Genomic DNA, 15,910 nt, shown 5'->3' on the forward strand with positions numbered 1-15,910 from the left:
AGACATATGTTTTAGTTGTTTTTAAGATATCCAATAGTTATGATTTTCACATTACTATTATCACAAAAGAAAAGTCTTGACTGAAACTTGATTCATAAATGCAGTAGTTATTGTCCAAGTACAAGACTGAGATAGTTATAACACAGAAATCAAAAGTTTAGTCTAAGAAAGGGGAAATAACATTGTGAGTTATTTTTATTGTTATTCAGCAGCTGGTAATGATAACATTAGGCACAATAAAATCTATCTATATTTTTTGGAAGACTTACTGCTCCCCCAGCAACATAAGAATTTGATATACACCCACCATGTACTAGGTACTCTGTTTCATAAACTTCAACTCATGGACTAATTTGTTTACCACCTTCGAAAAAATGTTTTTTTTTTTCATTTTTCAAGAAAATCCATAGTAAGTTATTAACTTCCCACAGTTCCTTTTATGAATTTTGTTGTAAAATCTACTTTTTGTATCTATTGTTCAATTCCTTCACATTCTATCTTGATATTTTTATCTTTATCCTAGCTTAAAGTCTTTATTATATTCTCCCTTCCTGCTTGCAAATAAATAATAAAACATACTTTTTTTTTGGTCTACTTATAGTTTGGTTTCCTCCTTTCTTCCAAACACTTATCCATTTCCCTACACTTATCCCAGTATCTTACTATATCATTTTTAATATTTTATATGCAGTCTGAAATAACAGTTGATTTAGTCTGCAAAAGTATTTGGGTCTTCCTAAGCTACAGGGTCAACCTTAAATAGTAAGCTACTCAAGTGTTTGGCCAAAGTCTTATGGTCTAAGATGGCAGAGTAACTTCTTAACCCTTTTCTAGTGACAAATTATTTGTGCACATTCTGTCCTCTTCCACAACTTTGCATCACCTTCTCATAGCAACTGGACTTCACATCTTTCCTTTACCATCAATCTCTTCTTTTAAAAAAAATGTCTATTTTTGAGAGAGAGAGAAAACAAGAGCAGGGGAGGTGCAGAGAGAGAGAGAGAGAGAGAGAGAGAGATGGAGAATCTGAAGAAGGCTCAGACCTGTCAGCGCAGAGTCTCACCTGAGACTTGAACTCACCAACCGTGAGATCATGATCTGGGCCGAAATCAAGAATTGAACGCTTAACTGGCTGAGCCACCCAGGCACCCCAACCATCAGTCTTTTCTAAAAATAGTATTCTTCACTGTATTTACTCCTTCACCATACATTTTCTGCTCCAACCCAATGAAATTTGGCTGTTCTTTACAATTGTTCTTTACCACTGAACTGACTCTCAACGAAGGTTACCAAGAAATTATCTCCTATTTGCCAAGTTCAATGACCCTCTAGTCTATGCCTGGCTTCTTGCCTTCCCCATAACACTTTGCAATGCTAACTGATTCTCCCTTCTTAAAAAATAATAATTTCTTATGAAGATCTTTTTATTAGTCCTGTGATCTGAATCTCCTTTTTTGCATTATTAGTATATTTAGGTTTTTTTTTTATTTCAATAGGCAATTCTGATGTACTCCCCTACAACTATTACTGCATACACCCTCTGAGCTTTCTCTCTGTAATGAGTTCAAAATAAACACTTCTCTTCTAAATATACTACTGGAGCCCCAGCTCTACATCTATCTAAATGTCTTTGGAACAGTTCCATCTGAATGTCTACAGGTGCTCCCCTCTCAGAATGCAAATATTATCTTATTCCTATCCCACGTGAACAAAAGACCTATCAAAATAAATTTAAAAAATAATGAAACACAAATAATAATTTAAAAACAAAAACAAAAACAAAAGCTCACAAAACTCATCTATTCTTTCCTATGCTTTCTCTGGGATTATTACCCGAGATAAACCTTTTAAAATTTGTTGTATCTGTCTCTCTCCTCTTTATTCTCATATTTAGCTGCTGTGATAGCCTTCTGTTTTATCTTTCTGATGTCAGTATTATAGTTTTCATTTTCACAATCAAAGTGGTTTTTTTTTTCCTCTTTTTTTTAAATATAAATTTGATTCTATTGGGCTTCCTTTAAACCTTCACTGACTTTCTGGTGACTACAAGGTGAAGTTTATGCTCCTTAAAATGGGTCAAAATATATCTTCAAGTCATAGCTCCTTCCTCTAATTTATCTCATTTTTTCTAAACCACTTGCCAGTATGCAATCAAGCTCTGACCATATCAAATTATTTGCAGCTTTCAATATTAGTCTCCCTACTTGGAATTACCTTCTATTTTGATCATTCCACCTTATTTATACCTTATTCTAACCCTTGGTATTCTTATATGTGCAATTATAACTTGATTATATGTGCAAGAAAAACTTGGTATTCTTATATGTGCAATTATAGTACTTGATATAAATCTTCATCTGTAAATTACTATCTTTCACTTGCAGTTTGAACTCCTTAAGAACAGGCAGATGACTTATTAATTTTATGTCTTCATCCTTAATGCATTGTACACAATGAAATGTGTTCAGTGAATGAAGATTTTTAAAGGAAAATTGGTTTAGAAAATTCTATTGGGTCCAGATTTTAGGAGGCCTTAAATGTCAGACTAAAACATTTGTTGTTTATTCTGTAAACACCAGGACTCCATTTGTGATTCTTTATCATGTCTATGATTAAAAATACAAGGTGAGGGGAGTTGCGGCAAGATGGCGGCTTAGGAGGACGCTGGGCTCACCGCACGTCCTGCTGATCACTTAGATTCCATCTACACCTGCCTAAATAACCCAGAAAACTGCCAGAGGATTAGCAGAACAGAGTCGCCGGAGCCAAACGCAGATGAGAGGCCCACGGAAGAGGGTAGGAAGGGCGGCGAGGCGGTGCGCGCTCCACGGACTGGCGGGAGGGAGCCGGGGCGGAGGGGCAGCTCGCCGGCCAAGCAGAGACCCCGAGTCTGGCTTGCAAAAGCGGAGGGGCCGGGCGGACTGTGTTCCGACAGCAAGCGCGACTTAGCGTCTGGGAGGTCATAAATTAACAGCTCTGCTCGGAAAGCGGGAAGGCTGGAGGACAAAGGGAGGGAGAGCTGCTGAGCCCCCTGACAACAGAGCTCAGTTTGGTGGGGAACAAAGGTGCTCGCCAGCGCCATTTCCCCCGCCCATCCCCCAGCCGAAATCCCAAAGGGAACCGGTTCCTGCCAGGGAACTTGCTCCCTCCGCGCAAACACCCAACTCTGCGCTTCTGTGGAGCCAAACCTCCAGTAGCGGATCTGACTCCCTCCCGCTGCCACAGGGCCCCTCCTGAAGTGGATCACCTAAGGAGAAGCGAGCTAAGCCTGCCCCTCCTGCCCCCGAGCACCTTGCCTACCCACCCCGGCTAATACGCCAGATCCCCAGCATCACAAGCCTGGCAGGGTGCAAGTAGCCCAGACGAGCCAAACCACCCCACAGTGAATCCCGCCCCTAGCAGAAGGGAAGAGAAGGCACACACCAGTCTGACTGTGGCCCCAGCGGTGGGCTGGGGGCAGACATCAGGTCTGACTGCGGCCCCGCCCACCAACTCCAGGTATACACCACAGCACAGGGGAAGTGCCCTGCAGGTCCTCACCACGCCAGGGACTATCCAAAATGACCAAGCGGAAGAACTCCCCTCAGAAGAATCTCCAGGAAATAACAACAGCTAATGAGCTGATCAAAAAGGATTTAAATAATATAACAGAAAGTGAATTTAGAATAATAGTCATAAAATTAATCGCTGGGCTTGAAAACAGTATACAGGACAGCAGAGAATCTCTTGCTACAGAGATCAAGGGACTAAGGAACAGTCACGAGGAGCTGAAAAACGCTTTAAACGAAATGCATAACAAAATGGAAACCACCACAGCTCGGCTTGAAGAGGCAGAGGAGAGAATAGGTGAACTAGAAGATAAAGTTATGGAAAAAGAGGAAGCTGAGAAAAAGAGAGATAAAAAAATCCAGGAGTATGAGGGGAAAATTAGAGAACTAAGTGATACACTAAAAAGAAATAATATATGCATAATTGGTATCCCAGAGGAGGAAGAGAGAGGGAAAGGGGCTGAAGGGGTACTTGAAGAAATAATAGCTGAGAACTTCCCTGAACTGGGGAAGGAAAAAGGCATTGAAATCCAAGAGGCACAGAGAACTCCCTTCAGACGTAACTTGAATTGATCTTCTGCACCACATCATAGTGAAACTGGCAAAATACAAGGATAAAGAGAAAATTCTGAAAGCAGCAAGGGGTAAACGTGCCCTCACATATAAAGGGAGACCTATAAGACTCATGACTGATCTCTCTTTTGAAACTTGGCAGGCAAGAAAGAATTGGCACGAGATTTTCAGGGTGCTAGACAGAAAAAATATGCAGCCGAGAATCCTTTATCCAGCAAGTCTGTCATTTAGAATAGAAGGAGAGATAAAGATCTTCCCAAACAAACAAAAACTGAAGGAATTTGTCACCACTAAACCAGCCCTACAAGAGATCCTAAGGGGGACCCTGTGAGACAAAGTCCCAGAGACATCACTACAAGCATAAAACATACAGACATCACAATGACTCTAAACCCGTATCTTTCTATAATAACACTGAATGTAAATGGATTAAATGCGCCAACCAAAAGACATAGGGTATCAGAATGGATAAAAAAACAAGACCAATCTATTTGCTGTCTACAAGAGACTCATTTTAGACCTGAGGACACCTTTAGATTGAGACTGAGGGGATGGAGAACTATTTATCATGCGACTGGAAGCCAAAAGAAAGCTGGAGTAGCCATACTTACATCAGACAAACTAGACTTTAAATTAAAGGCTGTAACAAGAGATGAAGAAGGACATTATATAATAGTTACAGGGTCTATCCATCAGGAAGAGCTAACAATTATAAATGTCTATGCGCCGAATACCGGAGCCCCCAAATATATAAAACAATTACTCATAAACATAAGCAACCTTATTGATAAGAATGTGGTAATTGCAGGGGACTTTAATACACCACTTACAGAAATGGATAGATCATCTAGACACACGGTCAATAAAGAAACAAGGGCCCTGAATGAGACATTGGATCAGATGGACTTGACAGATATATTTAGAACTCTGCATCCCAAAGCAACAGAATATACTTTCTTCTCGAGTGCACATGGAACATTCTCCAAGATAGATCATATACTGGGTCACAAAACAGCCCTTCATAAGTTTACAAGAATTGAAATTATACCATGCTTACTTTCAGACCACAATGCTATGAAGCTTGAAATCAACCACAGAAAAAAGTCTGGAAAACCTCCAAAAGCATGGAGGTTAAAGAACACCCTACTAACGAATGAGTGGGTCAACCAGGCAATTAGAGAAGAAATTAAAAAATATATGGAAACAAACGAAAATGAAAATACAACAATCCAAACGCTTTGGGACGCAGCAAAGGCAGTCCTGAGAGGAAAATACATTGCAATCCAGGCCTATCTCAAGAAACAAGAAAAATCCCAAATACAAAATCTAACAGCACACCTAAAGGAACTAGAAGCAGAACAGCAAAGGCAGCCTAAGCCCAGCAGAAGAAGAGAAATAATAAAGATCAGAGCAGAAATAAACAATATAGAAACTAAAAAAACTGTAGAGCAGATCAACGAAACCAAGAGTTGGTTTTTTGAAAAAATAAACAAAATTGACAAACCTCTAGCCAGGCTTCTCAAAAAGAAAAGGGAGATGACCCAAATAGATAAAATCATGAATGAAAATGGAATTATTACAACCAATCCCTCAGAGATACAAACAATTATCAGGGAATACTATGAAAAATTATATGCCAACAAATTGGACAACCTGGAAGAAATGGACAAATTCCTGAACACCCACACTCTTCCAAAACTCAATCAGGAGGAAATAGAAAGCTTGAACAGACCCATAACCAGCGAAGAAATTGAATCGGTTATCAAAAATCTCCCAACAAATAAGAGTCCAGGACCAGATGGCTTCCCAGGGGAGTTCTACCAGACGTTTAAAGCAGAGATAATACCTATCCTTCTCAAGCTATTCCAAGAAATAGAAAGGGAAGGAAAACTTCCAGACTCATTCTATGAAGCCAGTATTACTTTGATTCCTAAACCAGACAGAGACCCAGTCAAAAAAAGAGAACTACAGGCCAATATCCCTGATGAATATGGATGCAAAAATTCTCAATAAGATACTAGCAAATCGAATTCAACGGCATATAAAAAGAATTATTCACCATGATCAAGTGGGATTCATTCCTGGGATGCAGGGCTGGTTCAACATTCGCAAATCAATCAACGTGATACATCACATTAACAAAAAAAGAGAGAAGAACCATATGATCCTGTCAATCGATGCAGAAAAGGCCTTCGACAAAATCCAGCACCCTTTCTTAATAAAAACCCTTGAGAAAGTCGGGATAGAAGGAACATACTTAAAGATCATAAAAGCCATTTATGAAAAGCCCACAGCTAACATCATCCTCAACGGGGAAAAACTGAAAGCTTTTTCCCTGAGATCAGGAACACGACAAGGATGCCCACTCTCACCGCTGCTGTTTAACATAGTGCTGGAAGTTCTAGCATCAGCAATCAGACAACAAAAGGAAATCAAAGGCATCAAAATTGGCAAAGATGAAGTCAAGCTTTCGCTTTTTGCAGATGACATGATATTATACATGGAAAATCCGATAGACTCCACCAAAAGTCTGCTAGAACTGATACAGGAATTCAGCAAAGTTGCAGGATACAAAATCAATGTACAGAAATCAGTTGCATTCTTATACACTAACAATGAAGCAACAGAAAGACAAATAAAGAAACTGATCCCATTCACAATTGCACCAAGAAGCATAAAATACCTAGGAATAAATCTAACCAAAGATGTAAAGGATCTGTATGCTGAAAACTATAGAAAGCTTCTGAAGGAAATTGAAGAAGATTTAAAGAAATGGAAAGACATTCCCTGCTCATGGATTGGAAAAATAAATATTGTCAAAATGTCAATACTACCCAAAGCTATCTACACATTCAATGCAATCCCAATCAAAATTGCACCAGCATTCTTCTCGAAACTAGAACAAGCAATCCTAAAATTCATATGGAACCACAAAAGGCCCCGAATAGCCAAAGGAATTTTGAAGAAGAAGACCAAAGCAGGAGGCATCACAATCCCAGACTTTAGCCTCTACTACAAAGCTGTCATCATCAAGACAGCATGGTATTGGCACCAAAACAGACACATAGACCAATGGAATAGAATAGAAACCCCAGAACTAGACCCACAAACGTATGGCCAACTCATCTTTGACAAAGCAGGAAAGAACATCCAATGGAAAAAAGACAGCCTCTTTAACAAATGGTGCTGGGAGAACTGGACAGCAACATGCAGAAGGTTGAAACTAGACCACTTTCTCACACCATTCACAAAAATAAACTCAAAATGGATAAAGGACCTAAATGTGAGACAGGAAACCATCAAAACCTTAGAGGAGAAAGCAGGAAAAGACCTCTCTGACCTCAGCCGTAGCAATCTCTTACTCGACACATCCCCAAAGGCAAGGGAATTAAAAGCAAAAGTGAATTACTGGGACCTTATGAAGATAAAAAGCTTCTGCACAGCAAAGGAAACAACCAACAAAACTAAAAGGCAACCAACGGAATGGGAAAAGATATTCGCAAATGACATATCAGACAAAGGGCTAGTATCCAAAATCTATAAAGAACTCACCAAACTCCACACCCAAAAAACAAATAACCCAGTGAAGAAATGGGCAGAAAACATGAATAGACACTTCTCTAAAGAAGACATCCGGATGGCCAACAGGCACATGAAAAGATGTTCAGCGTCACTCCTTATCAGGGAAATACAAATCAAAACCACATTCAGGTATCACCTCACGCCAGTCATAGTGGCCAAAACGAACAAATCAGGAGACTATAGATGCTGGAGAGGATGTGGAGAAACGGGAACCCTCTTGCACTGTTGGTGGGAATGCAAACTGGTGCAGCCGCTCTGGAAAGCAGTGTGGAGGTTCCTCAGAAAATTAAAAATAGACCTACCCTATGACCCAGCAATAGCACTGCTAGGAATTTATCCAAGGGATACAGGAGCACTGATGCATAGGGCCACTTGTACCCCAATGTTCCTAGCAGCACTCTCAACAATAGCCAAATTATGGAAAGAGCCTAAATGTCCATCAACTGATGAATGGATAAAGAAATTGTGGTTTATATACACAATGGAATATTACGTGGCAATGAGAAAAAATGAAATATGGCCTTTTGTAGCAACGTGGATGGAACTGGAGAGTGTGATGCTAAGTGAAATAAGCCATACAGAGAAAGACAGATACCATATGGTTTCACTCTTATGTGGATCCTGAGAAACTTAACAGGAACCCATGGGGGAGGGGAAGGAAAAAAAAAAAAGAGGTTAGAATGGGAGAGAGCCAAAGCATAAGAGACTGTTAAAAACTGAGAACAAACTGAGGGTTGATGGGGCGTGGGAGGGAGGAGAGGGTGGGTGATGGGTATTGAGGAGGGCACCTTTTGGGATGAGCACTGGGTGTTGTATGGAAACCAATTTGTCAATAAATTTCAGAAAAAAAAATAAAAAATAAAAAAAAAATAAAATAAAAAAAAAATACAAGGTGAATCCTTATATAGCATTTACTATATGCCAAGTTCTGTTCTGAGTGTAATATACTCATTTAATTATTGCCTCTTTTCTTATAGCTTGGGAAACTAAGGCACAGATTATCCAAAGACAGAGTCAGTATTGGGATTGGGGCTAAGGTTTTGTCCCAGGTAGTCTGGTTTGCTGATCTGTCCCAGGAATCACTGTAAGAACAAGTTCAATAAAACATTATAGCATGATTAACAACATTTGCATTAACTGGAAAGAGTATAGGCAGGGAGACAAGTTAAAGGACTGCTGTGTTGGGGTGTCTGGGTGGCTCAGTCAATTGAGTTTCTGACTCTTTGTTTCAGCTCAGGTAAAGATCCCAGGGTCATGGGATATATCTATACTCAATGTGGAGAGTGCTTGGGAATCTCTCTCCCTCTCCCTCTCTCTCAATATTAAATACATACATACATACATAAGGAACGCTGTGTTAATCCAGGCTCAAGGTAGATTGAAAGGGAAGATATTTCAAAGAATTGGATGATTTATTGATGCATGGGCATGTGGGTGATAAAGTCTGGAGGAAAGAGGAATCCAAGTTTTCCTGTCTGGTTGTTAGGAAAATGATGAAACACACTCATGTGAAAAACAGAGAATTGAGAAATGAAGGAGAGCATTTCTGGAGCAGTACATTCAGTATTACACATTCTTTTAGAAATGTCCAATAAACAAGGAGGTAGAACTGAAGATGTAAGAAATGACACGAGTTTTGAAGTGAGTGAAGGGATAAAAACCAGAATAGAGAATAAAGTCATAATTTTCAATGAATTCTAATAACTCCCCTCCAACAGCATCTACTCAAATGTGGTCCATATATGTTAGCAGGTGCTATATACCAAAAGGGTGAAACCACTGTGCTGTCAGGGACACACTGTGGAAAATTTCAGGAAACAGCATCATAACATTCCTAGGCTGAAGCAGCACATATTTACCTTTACAGTCTAATTCATCAGAGTTGTCCCCACAGTCATTTTCACCATCACATAACTTGCCATGAGTAATGCAACGACGATTGTAGCAGGGCTTGAAACCTCGTCGACAGCTTCTGTTTTCTTATGAATGAAAATAGAAACAGAACTGGATGTCTTACAGAGATATTTTTAAAACAAAGAAAATCACTGATGAGATCTCATTCATAACAATTGGATCATGTATCTATGAAACAAGTGTTGTGCAGGATCAAAGCTCTGATTAGAGCTTTGAATATTCATGCATTATCAAGTGGTATATTCAGTAAAGACCTTTTTGACTATTTTAACTTCAGTGTTCATACTTGGAGACCTCTTCAAATTATACTCACATTATTGCTTCTTATATTTGTGTCCACTAGCATGGAAATAAACATACTAAACTTTCTCGAGAAATCAGTCTCTACCTCAAAAGTCATAAAGACACTCTCAATACCTATCTCCTATCTCTTCTGCATGCTGTAAGGGTTTTATAACAAGAAAAAAAAGTGGCAAAACATGTATCCCTGAATCAGTGAATCAGAGAGTTACCTAAATATCCACAAATTCCCTTAAAAATTATCTGAGTGGCTCAGTCGGTTAAACATTTGACTCTTGATTTTGACTCAGGTCGTGATCTCACAGTTAGTGAGTTCGAGCCCCACATGGAGCTCTGTGCTGATAGTGTGGAGCCTGCTTGGGATTCTCTCTCCCCATCTTTCTCAGCCCCTCCCCGACTTGTGTGCGTGCACATGCTCCTCTCTCTCTCTCTCTCTCTCTCTCTCTCTCAAAATAAATAAATAAACTTAAAAAAAACATTGAAAAATGTCTACCAAAATTTCTAAGAATAATAATAATTGCTTTCTAAATGTATTTACCTTAAAGAGAGTTTCCTGGGGCACCTGGGTGTCTCAGTCGGTTAAGTGTCCGACTTTAGTTCAGGTCATGAACTCAAGGTCTGTGAGTTCGAGCCCTGTGTTGGGCTCTGTGCTGACAGCTCAGAGCCTGGAGCCTGCTTCTGATTCTGTCTCCCTCTCTCTCTGCCCCTCCCCCCTCATGCTCTGCCTCTCTCTGCCTCTGACAAATGAATAAACTTTAAAAAATTAAAAAAAAAAAGAGGGTCTCCTGTATTTTCTGATTTGGGGCAGAAGGTACCACTTACAATAATAATAACTGCCATTTACTGAACACGAATTTTGTGCCAGGCTCTATATTGAGCAAATGTACATATACTTTTGTTTATTTAGTGTTCTGAATCAACATTCAAACTAGGTTTGTCTTGTAGTGAGAAATAAAAATACAGAGAAGTACCCTTGCTCCTACTAGTCATATACTAGTAGGTTTAGGAACATAAATGCAACCTCGGGTGTAACTCCAAAGCCTAAAATCTACATCTACGGGGATATCCCACAGGCCAAATGCAGCCTGCGAGCCTGTTTTTGTATAGCTCTGGCTCTAAGAATGGTGTTTATATTTTTAAAAAGTTTTAAAAAAGTTTTTTTTTAATTTTTTTTCAACGTTTTTTATTTATTTTTAGGACAGAGAGAGACAGAGCATGAACGGTGGAGGGACAGAGAGAGAGGGAGACACAGAATCGGAAAGAGGCTCCAGGCTCCGAGCCATCAGCCCAGAGCCTGACGCGGGGCTCGAACTCACGGACCGCGAGATCGTGACCTGGCTGAAGTCGGACGCTTAACCGACTGCGCCACCCAGGCGCCCCTAAAAAAGTTTTTTTAAATAAAGGATAATTCACAGAGAGCACTTTTGGCCCACAAACCCTACATTACTTAACTAACTAACCCTTTCCAGATAAAGTTTGCCAACCACTGCTCACACGAATATTTTTAGGAGATAAAAATAATGTGAAATATATTCTCAAGACAATTCATAATAAATACAAGTTGCAAGCTGATTATTATATTTTTATACAGTTTAATATTTTCATAGTGTATAGAATATAACCATTCATTCAAGTGAATATGCCAGTTGAGGTAAATTCACTAAGATTTCAGTTATAGATCAATCATGGACAAATTACATCTGACTATCATTTTAACGGAGAGTGTGATTCTGCAACATAAAAGAGAGAACTGCCTGTGAATTGCCCAAACTCTATCTTCCTCTTATTTTAACCACTCTTTGATCATTTAGGTATAATTATTATCCAGGTGATAGAACAAAGGAGAAAAGTAGAAACCAAATTCCAGATATATATTCCTGAATTTTACAGAGCATGCAATATCAACACTCTTATACTGCAGTGCAAAAATAAATCAAACCATTTTGGAAATAAGCTGGAACAATGCTACAATAACTATTAATGATTACACATACACAAATTTCCAGGAAAAATATTGTGATGAAGGTAAACATCAGTTTTTTGCTGGGCTCAAAAAGTCAATCTCTACCCTCAAGAGAGAACAAAAGGTTGACCATCACTTGGTGTCACCTATAGAGGTACAGCTGGAAGAACTCCCTGCTTGATGGGGAGGATAGCTAAGGCAATAAGCCCTTGTACCCAAAGACACTAGCCCTGGGCCAATCCAGGAGGCAAAAATAAGGATGACACTTTAATATCAACTCAACAATGTGCTGACTGATGGTGAAACTTTACTGCAGAATAAACTTACAATATCTACCAATAACTAATATTTCTGACTTACACGTTAGGAATGTAACCCTAAAACTTACTCCTACATGATGAATAACTAGACAGCTAAAAAGAAAGGCTCTTAAATTTGTACTTTGTAGACAGAAAGCCATGGAGAAATTCTTCACTGAGTATCGTGAGTACCGAATAGGAAATAAGGAGCCCCGTTTGAACAAGAACAAAGCCAAATCTATGCCTTAGACCTGCATATTATTACAGACATTCAGGAAATCATACCTATAAACTAAATGGAGATAATCAAACCAAAAACTACAAAAATAATTACAAACTGCTCTCTGAAACAAGGACGTCATACATGGGACACTTACCACAGTAGAGTAGTTTCTCATCTGACTTATCCTTACAGTGAGGAATGCCATCACAGGTGAGCTGGTAGTCGATACACTCTCCATTTCCACACTCAAACTCTGAATACATGTTGCAAGAGGAATTTTTTGCTGAAAGGGAAAAATTCAAGGTTTTTTACTCAATAACAAACATAATGTTTGCTGTTTTTACCTTCCCTTTCTAAAACTTTTGGGACTTGCCTCACTTCATTTTTCTTTTATACCTATTTGTATATTTTGCTAATTATTTTGTGACTATATATGTATGGAAAGAAGGACGGGCTTAAATTTGGGTAACTATATTTGTGCATATTACTTAACAGTCCACCTTAAAAAGAAATTGTAGAAAAAAAGAACCAGTTAAATTGGCTCTGTACATATTGAGAGAGAAAGAGTGTGTGTGTGTGTGTGTGTGTGTGTGTGTGAGTGTGTGTGTTTTCTTATTGGAACCTATTATATACTCTTCAATACATTGACATTTTCCAGACATAGACTTCTCTTGTTTGTTTATTTATTTACACTTGAGTGTGGTTGACACTCAATATTACCACAGTTTCAGGGACAGTGTTTTGTTTTTTTTTTGTTAATGCTTGACTTGATTCATCTCATTTAAATCTACCTCCAACCTATATTCCTCTCCAACTACCTTTTAGCAGCTTTTGAAATTCAGATGTACTGAAACTGCGAAAAAGATTCTCCTCAGCCTCTTGTTCTGTGCATTGTGGGAGGTACCAGGGAGCAGAACTGATACACACGGCCAGCACCTGCTCCTTGAAATGCAGGAGGAATGCACAGGAAATGCACAGGAAACCATGGATTAAACTGGTAGAAGAGCCTGATAAACTGAAAAGCATGTGAACCAGAATTTATGGGCTCCAAATGACCACCACCATATTGTCTCACTTCTAAATCTCAAGATTTTACTAAGAAATTAAAAGCCAGAGTTTCTGGGGCGCCTGGGTGGCTCAGTTGGTTAAGCGTCTGGCTTCGGCTCAGGTCATGATCTTGCAGTTTGTAGGTTTGAGCCCTGTGTCGGGTTCTGTGCTGACAGCTCAGAGCCTGGAGCCTGCTTCGAATTCTGAATTCCGTGTCTCCCCCTCCTTTTCTTTTCCTCCCCTGTTCATGCTCTGTCTCTCTCTCCCAAGAATAAATAAACTTAAAAAATAAAAAAAATTAAAATAAATAAATAAAAGCCTGAGTTTTTATGTGGCTTGCCCAATCTGTGAGCAAAGACCCACAGCAACAAAATATGAGCAAACAAACAAAAACCAAAAACATCTTTCTACAGCTAGGTTTCATTGTTTCATTCCTGGAACACCAGTGTGTAACCCCTGTTGTAGAAAGAGCTTTCCTGGGGAAAGTGAACTTATTTTTATTCTTAAATAATAGATTTGCCAGCAAACACTTGGAATCTAATGTTTTGGTTGCATCCCTTGTGTTGTTTGCTTCCTTGTACTCACTCCATTGCTTGTTGAATAATTGTACAGCAAAATCTAGTCATGCTAATTATGTTGGAGGTAACTGGAATTCATTTATCTCCACTAATGCAGAAAACAGAGCTTAATTTTATAATTTACTACCAATTTCTTTTTAAAGTTATATTTCAGAAATATTCCAGCCACTATTACTACTTGAAGTTTCCAGTGTTTTCTTTATTATTTCTAGAAATTATCTCATTTTCACAGATTATCAATCTACCTACCTATGACTTTTAATTGAACTCTTTCATCGGTAATTTTTTTTCATATTCTAAAAATATTTTGTTTCCTTGGTGCAGTCTAAATTTCAGTGGTCATTAGCTAAGGTGGAAAGTCATCTTAGAGAAAGTAACAAAGAATTAAAAAATCTAAAATATCATTAACTTTAAAGAAAGAAGAGCTGGAGCGTCGGGGTGGCTCGGTTAAGTGTCTGACTTTGGCTCAGGTCATGATCCCATGGTTGATGAGCGTGAGCTCCGCACTGCTGTCAGCACAGAGCTTGGTTCGGATCCTCTGTCCTATCTCTTTGCCTCTCCCCCACTCACGCTGTCTCTCTCAAAAATAAATAAACATTTCAAAAAATAAAGGAACAAGTGTTAAGAAGGGTGCTGACATTACTGCACATGATCACAATAAAGCATGAGCTGAACAAAATTCACTTACTGAGAGTCTATTGACATTCCCAACTTATTCTACTTTCAACACATCCTATTTAACTTCCCACTTCCAGTGAAAACAAACTGTTATGATTGAAAATGCAAATTTTGTTTTTATAATCATTATGCCTTTGAGGGGGAAAAATATTCACAACAAAAAATGTTTTTATTAGGTAAAATCAAATCTTATATAAGCACAATTCTTGCTCAGGTATGTTCATATGAAATAGTATTGAGTGTTTTATGCTTCTTTGCAGAAACAAAAATGTGGTTCATCTGTCCACTAATTCTCTTACAAGGTAATTACTTTAATTATATTTGCTATTCTTATTTCTGTTGCGGGTGTTGATAAGGTTAGGAATGTTGTATAAAATGGAACTGCCTAATCTTTCTGTCAAGAATTATGCCAACACATGGTTTTCCCTCCCATACCCCGAGGGAGGTGTTAGTAAATGGCCTTTCACCCCTTCAACACTGCCATTAACATTCATGAACTGCTCTGGGTGAACTAATTCAGATGTGGACGTAGATATGCCAGAAATATCCTCATTTCCCAAAGATGGATTTGACAAGAAGTTACTTTCCAATCTCTCTGCTGGACCACAGGATTTCAATAAGAATGCACCATGGATACAGGATGCTTCTATTAAGGTCTGTCGGCTCTGAGGAATCCAACATCACTCTATAGTTGCATGTGAATACAACTGTGCTTGTTTAAAAGACAGTTTTCTTTCTGATTCATTCCCTCTCATCAATAGAGAGAAGCAGGTGGCTTAGTAGGGACAGATGTATCTAATCTATTTTGCAGCGAGCACAGGCATCCACTGTATACAAATAAGCCTTGCTGTTTCGACTAAAGGCATTGCTTTTCTACTGGCCTGTATTGACCTGTGAAAGAAACATGAATGATTCTAATGCATGGCTCACACTCCAGGCTTACAGATGGCATCAGATCCAGACCATTACAGCTGAAACCACAAAAGCAAACTGAAAGAGAGTTTAAGCAATTGCCTGAACAATTCAAGGAAGTGTTGGGTTACTAAGAAATACAGGAATTTGTGGCCCGAATTATTAAAATTGTCTTCATTTAAAGTTCACTGACCAACTGCATCATTCCCTCGTTTGCTCTGGCACAGTCTTAAATGAAAGTCTTTTACTTCTTTGGCTAAAAGGTGCCCTTTGGGTTGTGGTACCAGTGTGCA

At 38.9% G+C, this 15,910-nt stretch overlaps 1 protein-coding gene across 1 annotated transcript in view; it reads right to left on the reverse strand.

Annotated features, from left to right (window-relative positions):
• LRP1B (LDL receptor related protein 1B) overlaps nt 1-15,910 on the reverse strand; it is a 1,901,338-nt gene that overhangs the window by 303,744 nt on the left and 1,581,684 nt on the right. The window contains exons 46-47 of the mRNA XM_043576625.1: nt 12,557-12,685; nt 9,563-9,682 (exon numbers count right to left, since the gene is read on the reverse strand). Of these exons, the coding sequence (XP_043432560.1) occupies nt 9,563-9,682; nt 12,557-12,685 (249 nt within the window). The remainder of the gene's footprint in view (nt 1-9,562; nt 9,683-12,556; nt 12,686-15,910) is intronic.

This window comes from Prionailurus bengalensis, chromosome C1 (assembly GCF_016509475.1).
Source record: "Prionailurus bengalensis isolate Pbe53 chromosome C1, Fcat_Pben_1.1_paternal_pri, whole genome shotgun sequence".
Classification (NCBI taxonomy): domain Eukaryota; kingdom Metazoa; phylum Chordata; class Mammalia; order Carnivora; family Felidae; genus Prionailurus; species Prionailurus bengalensis.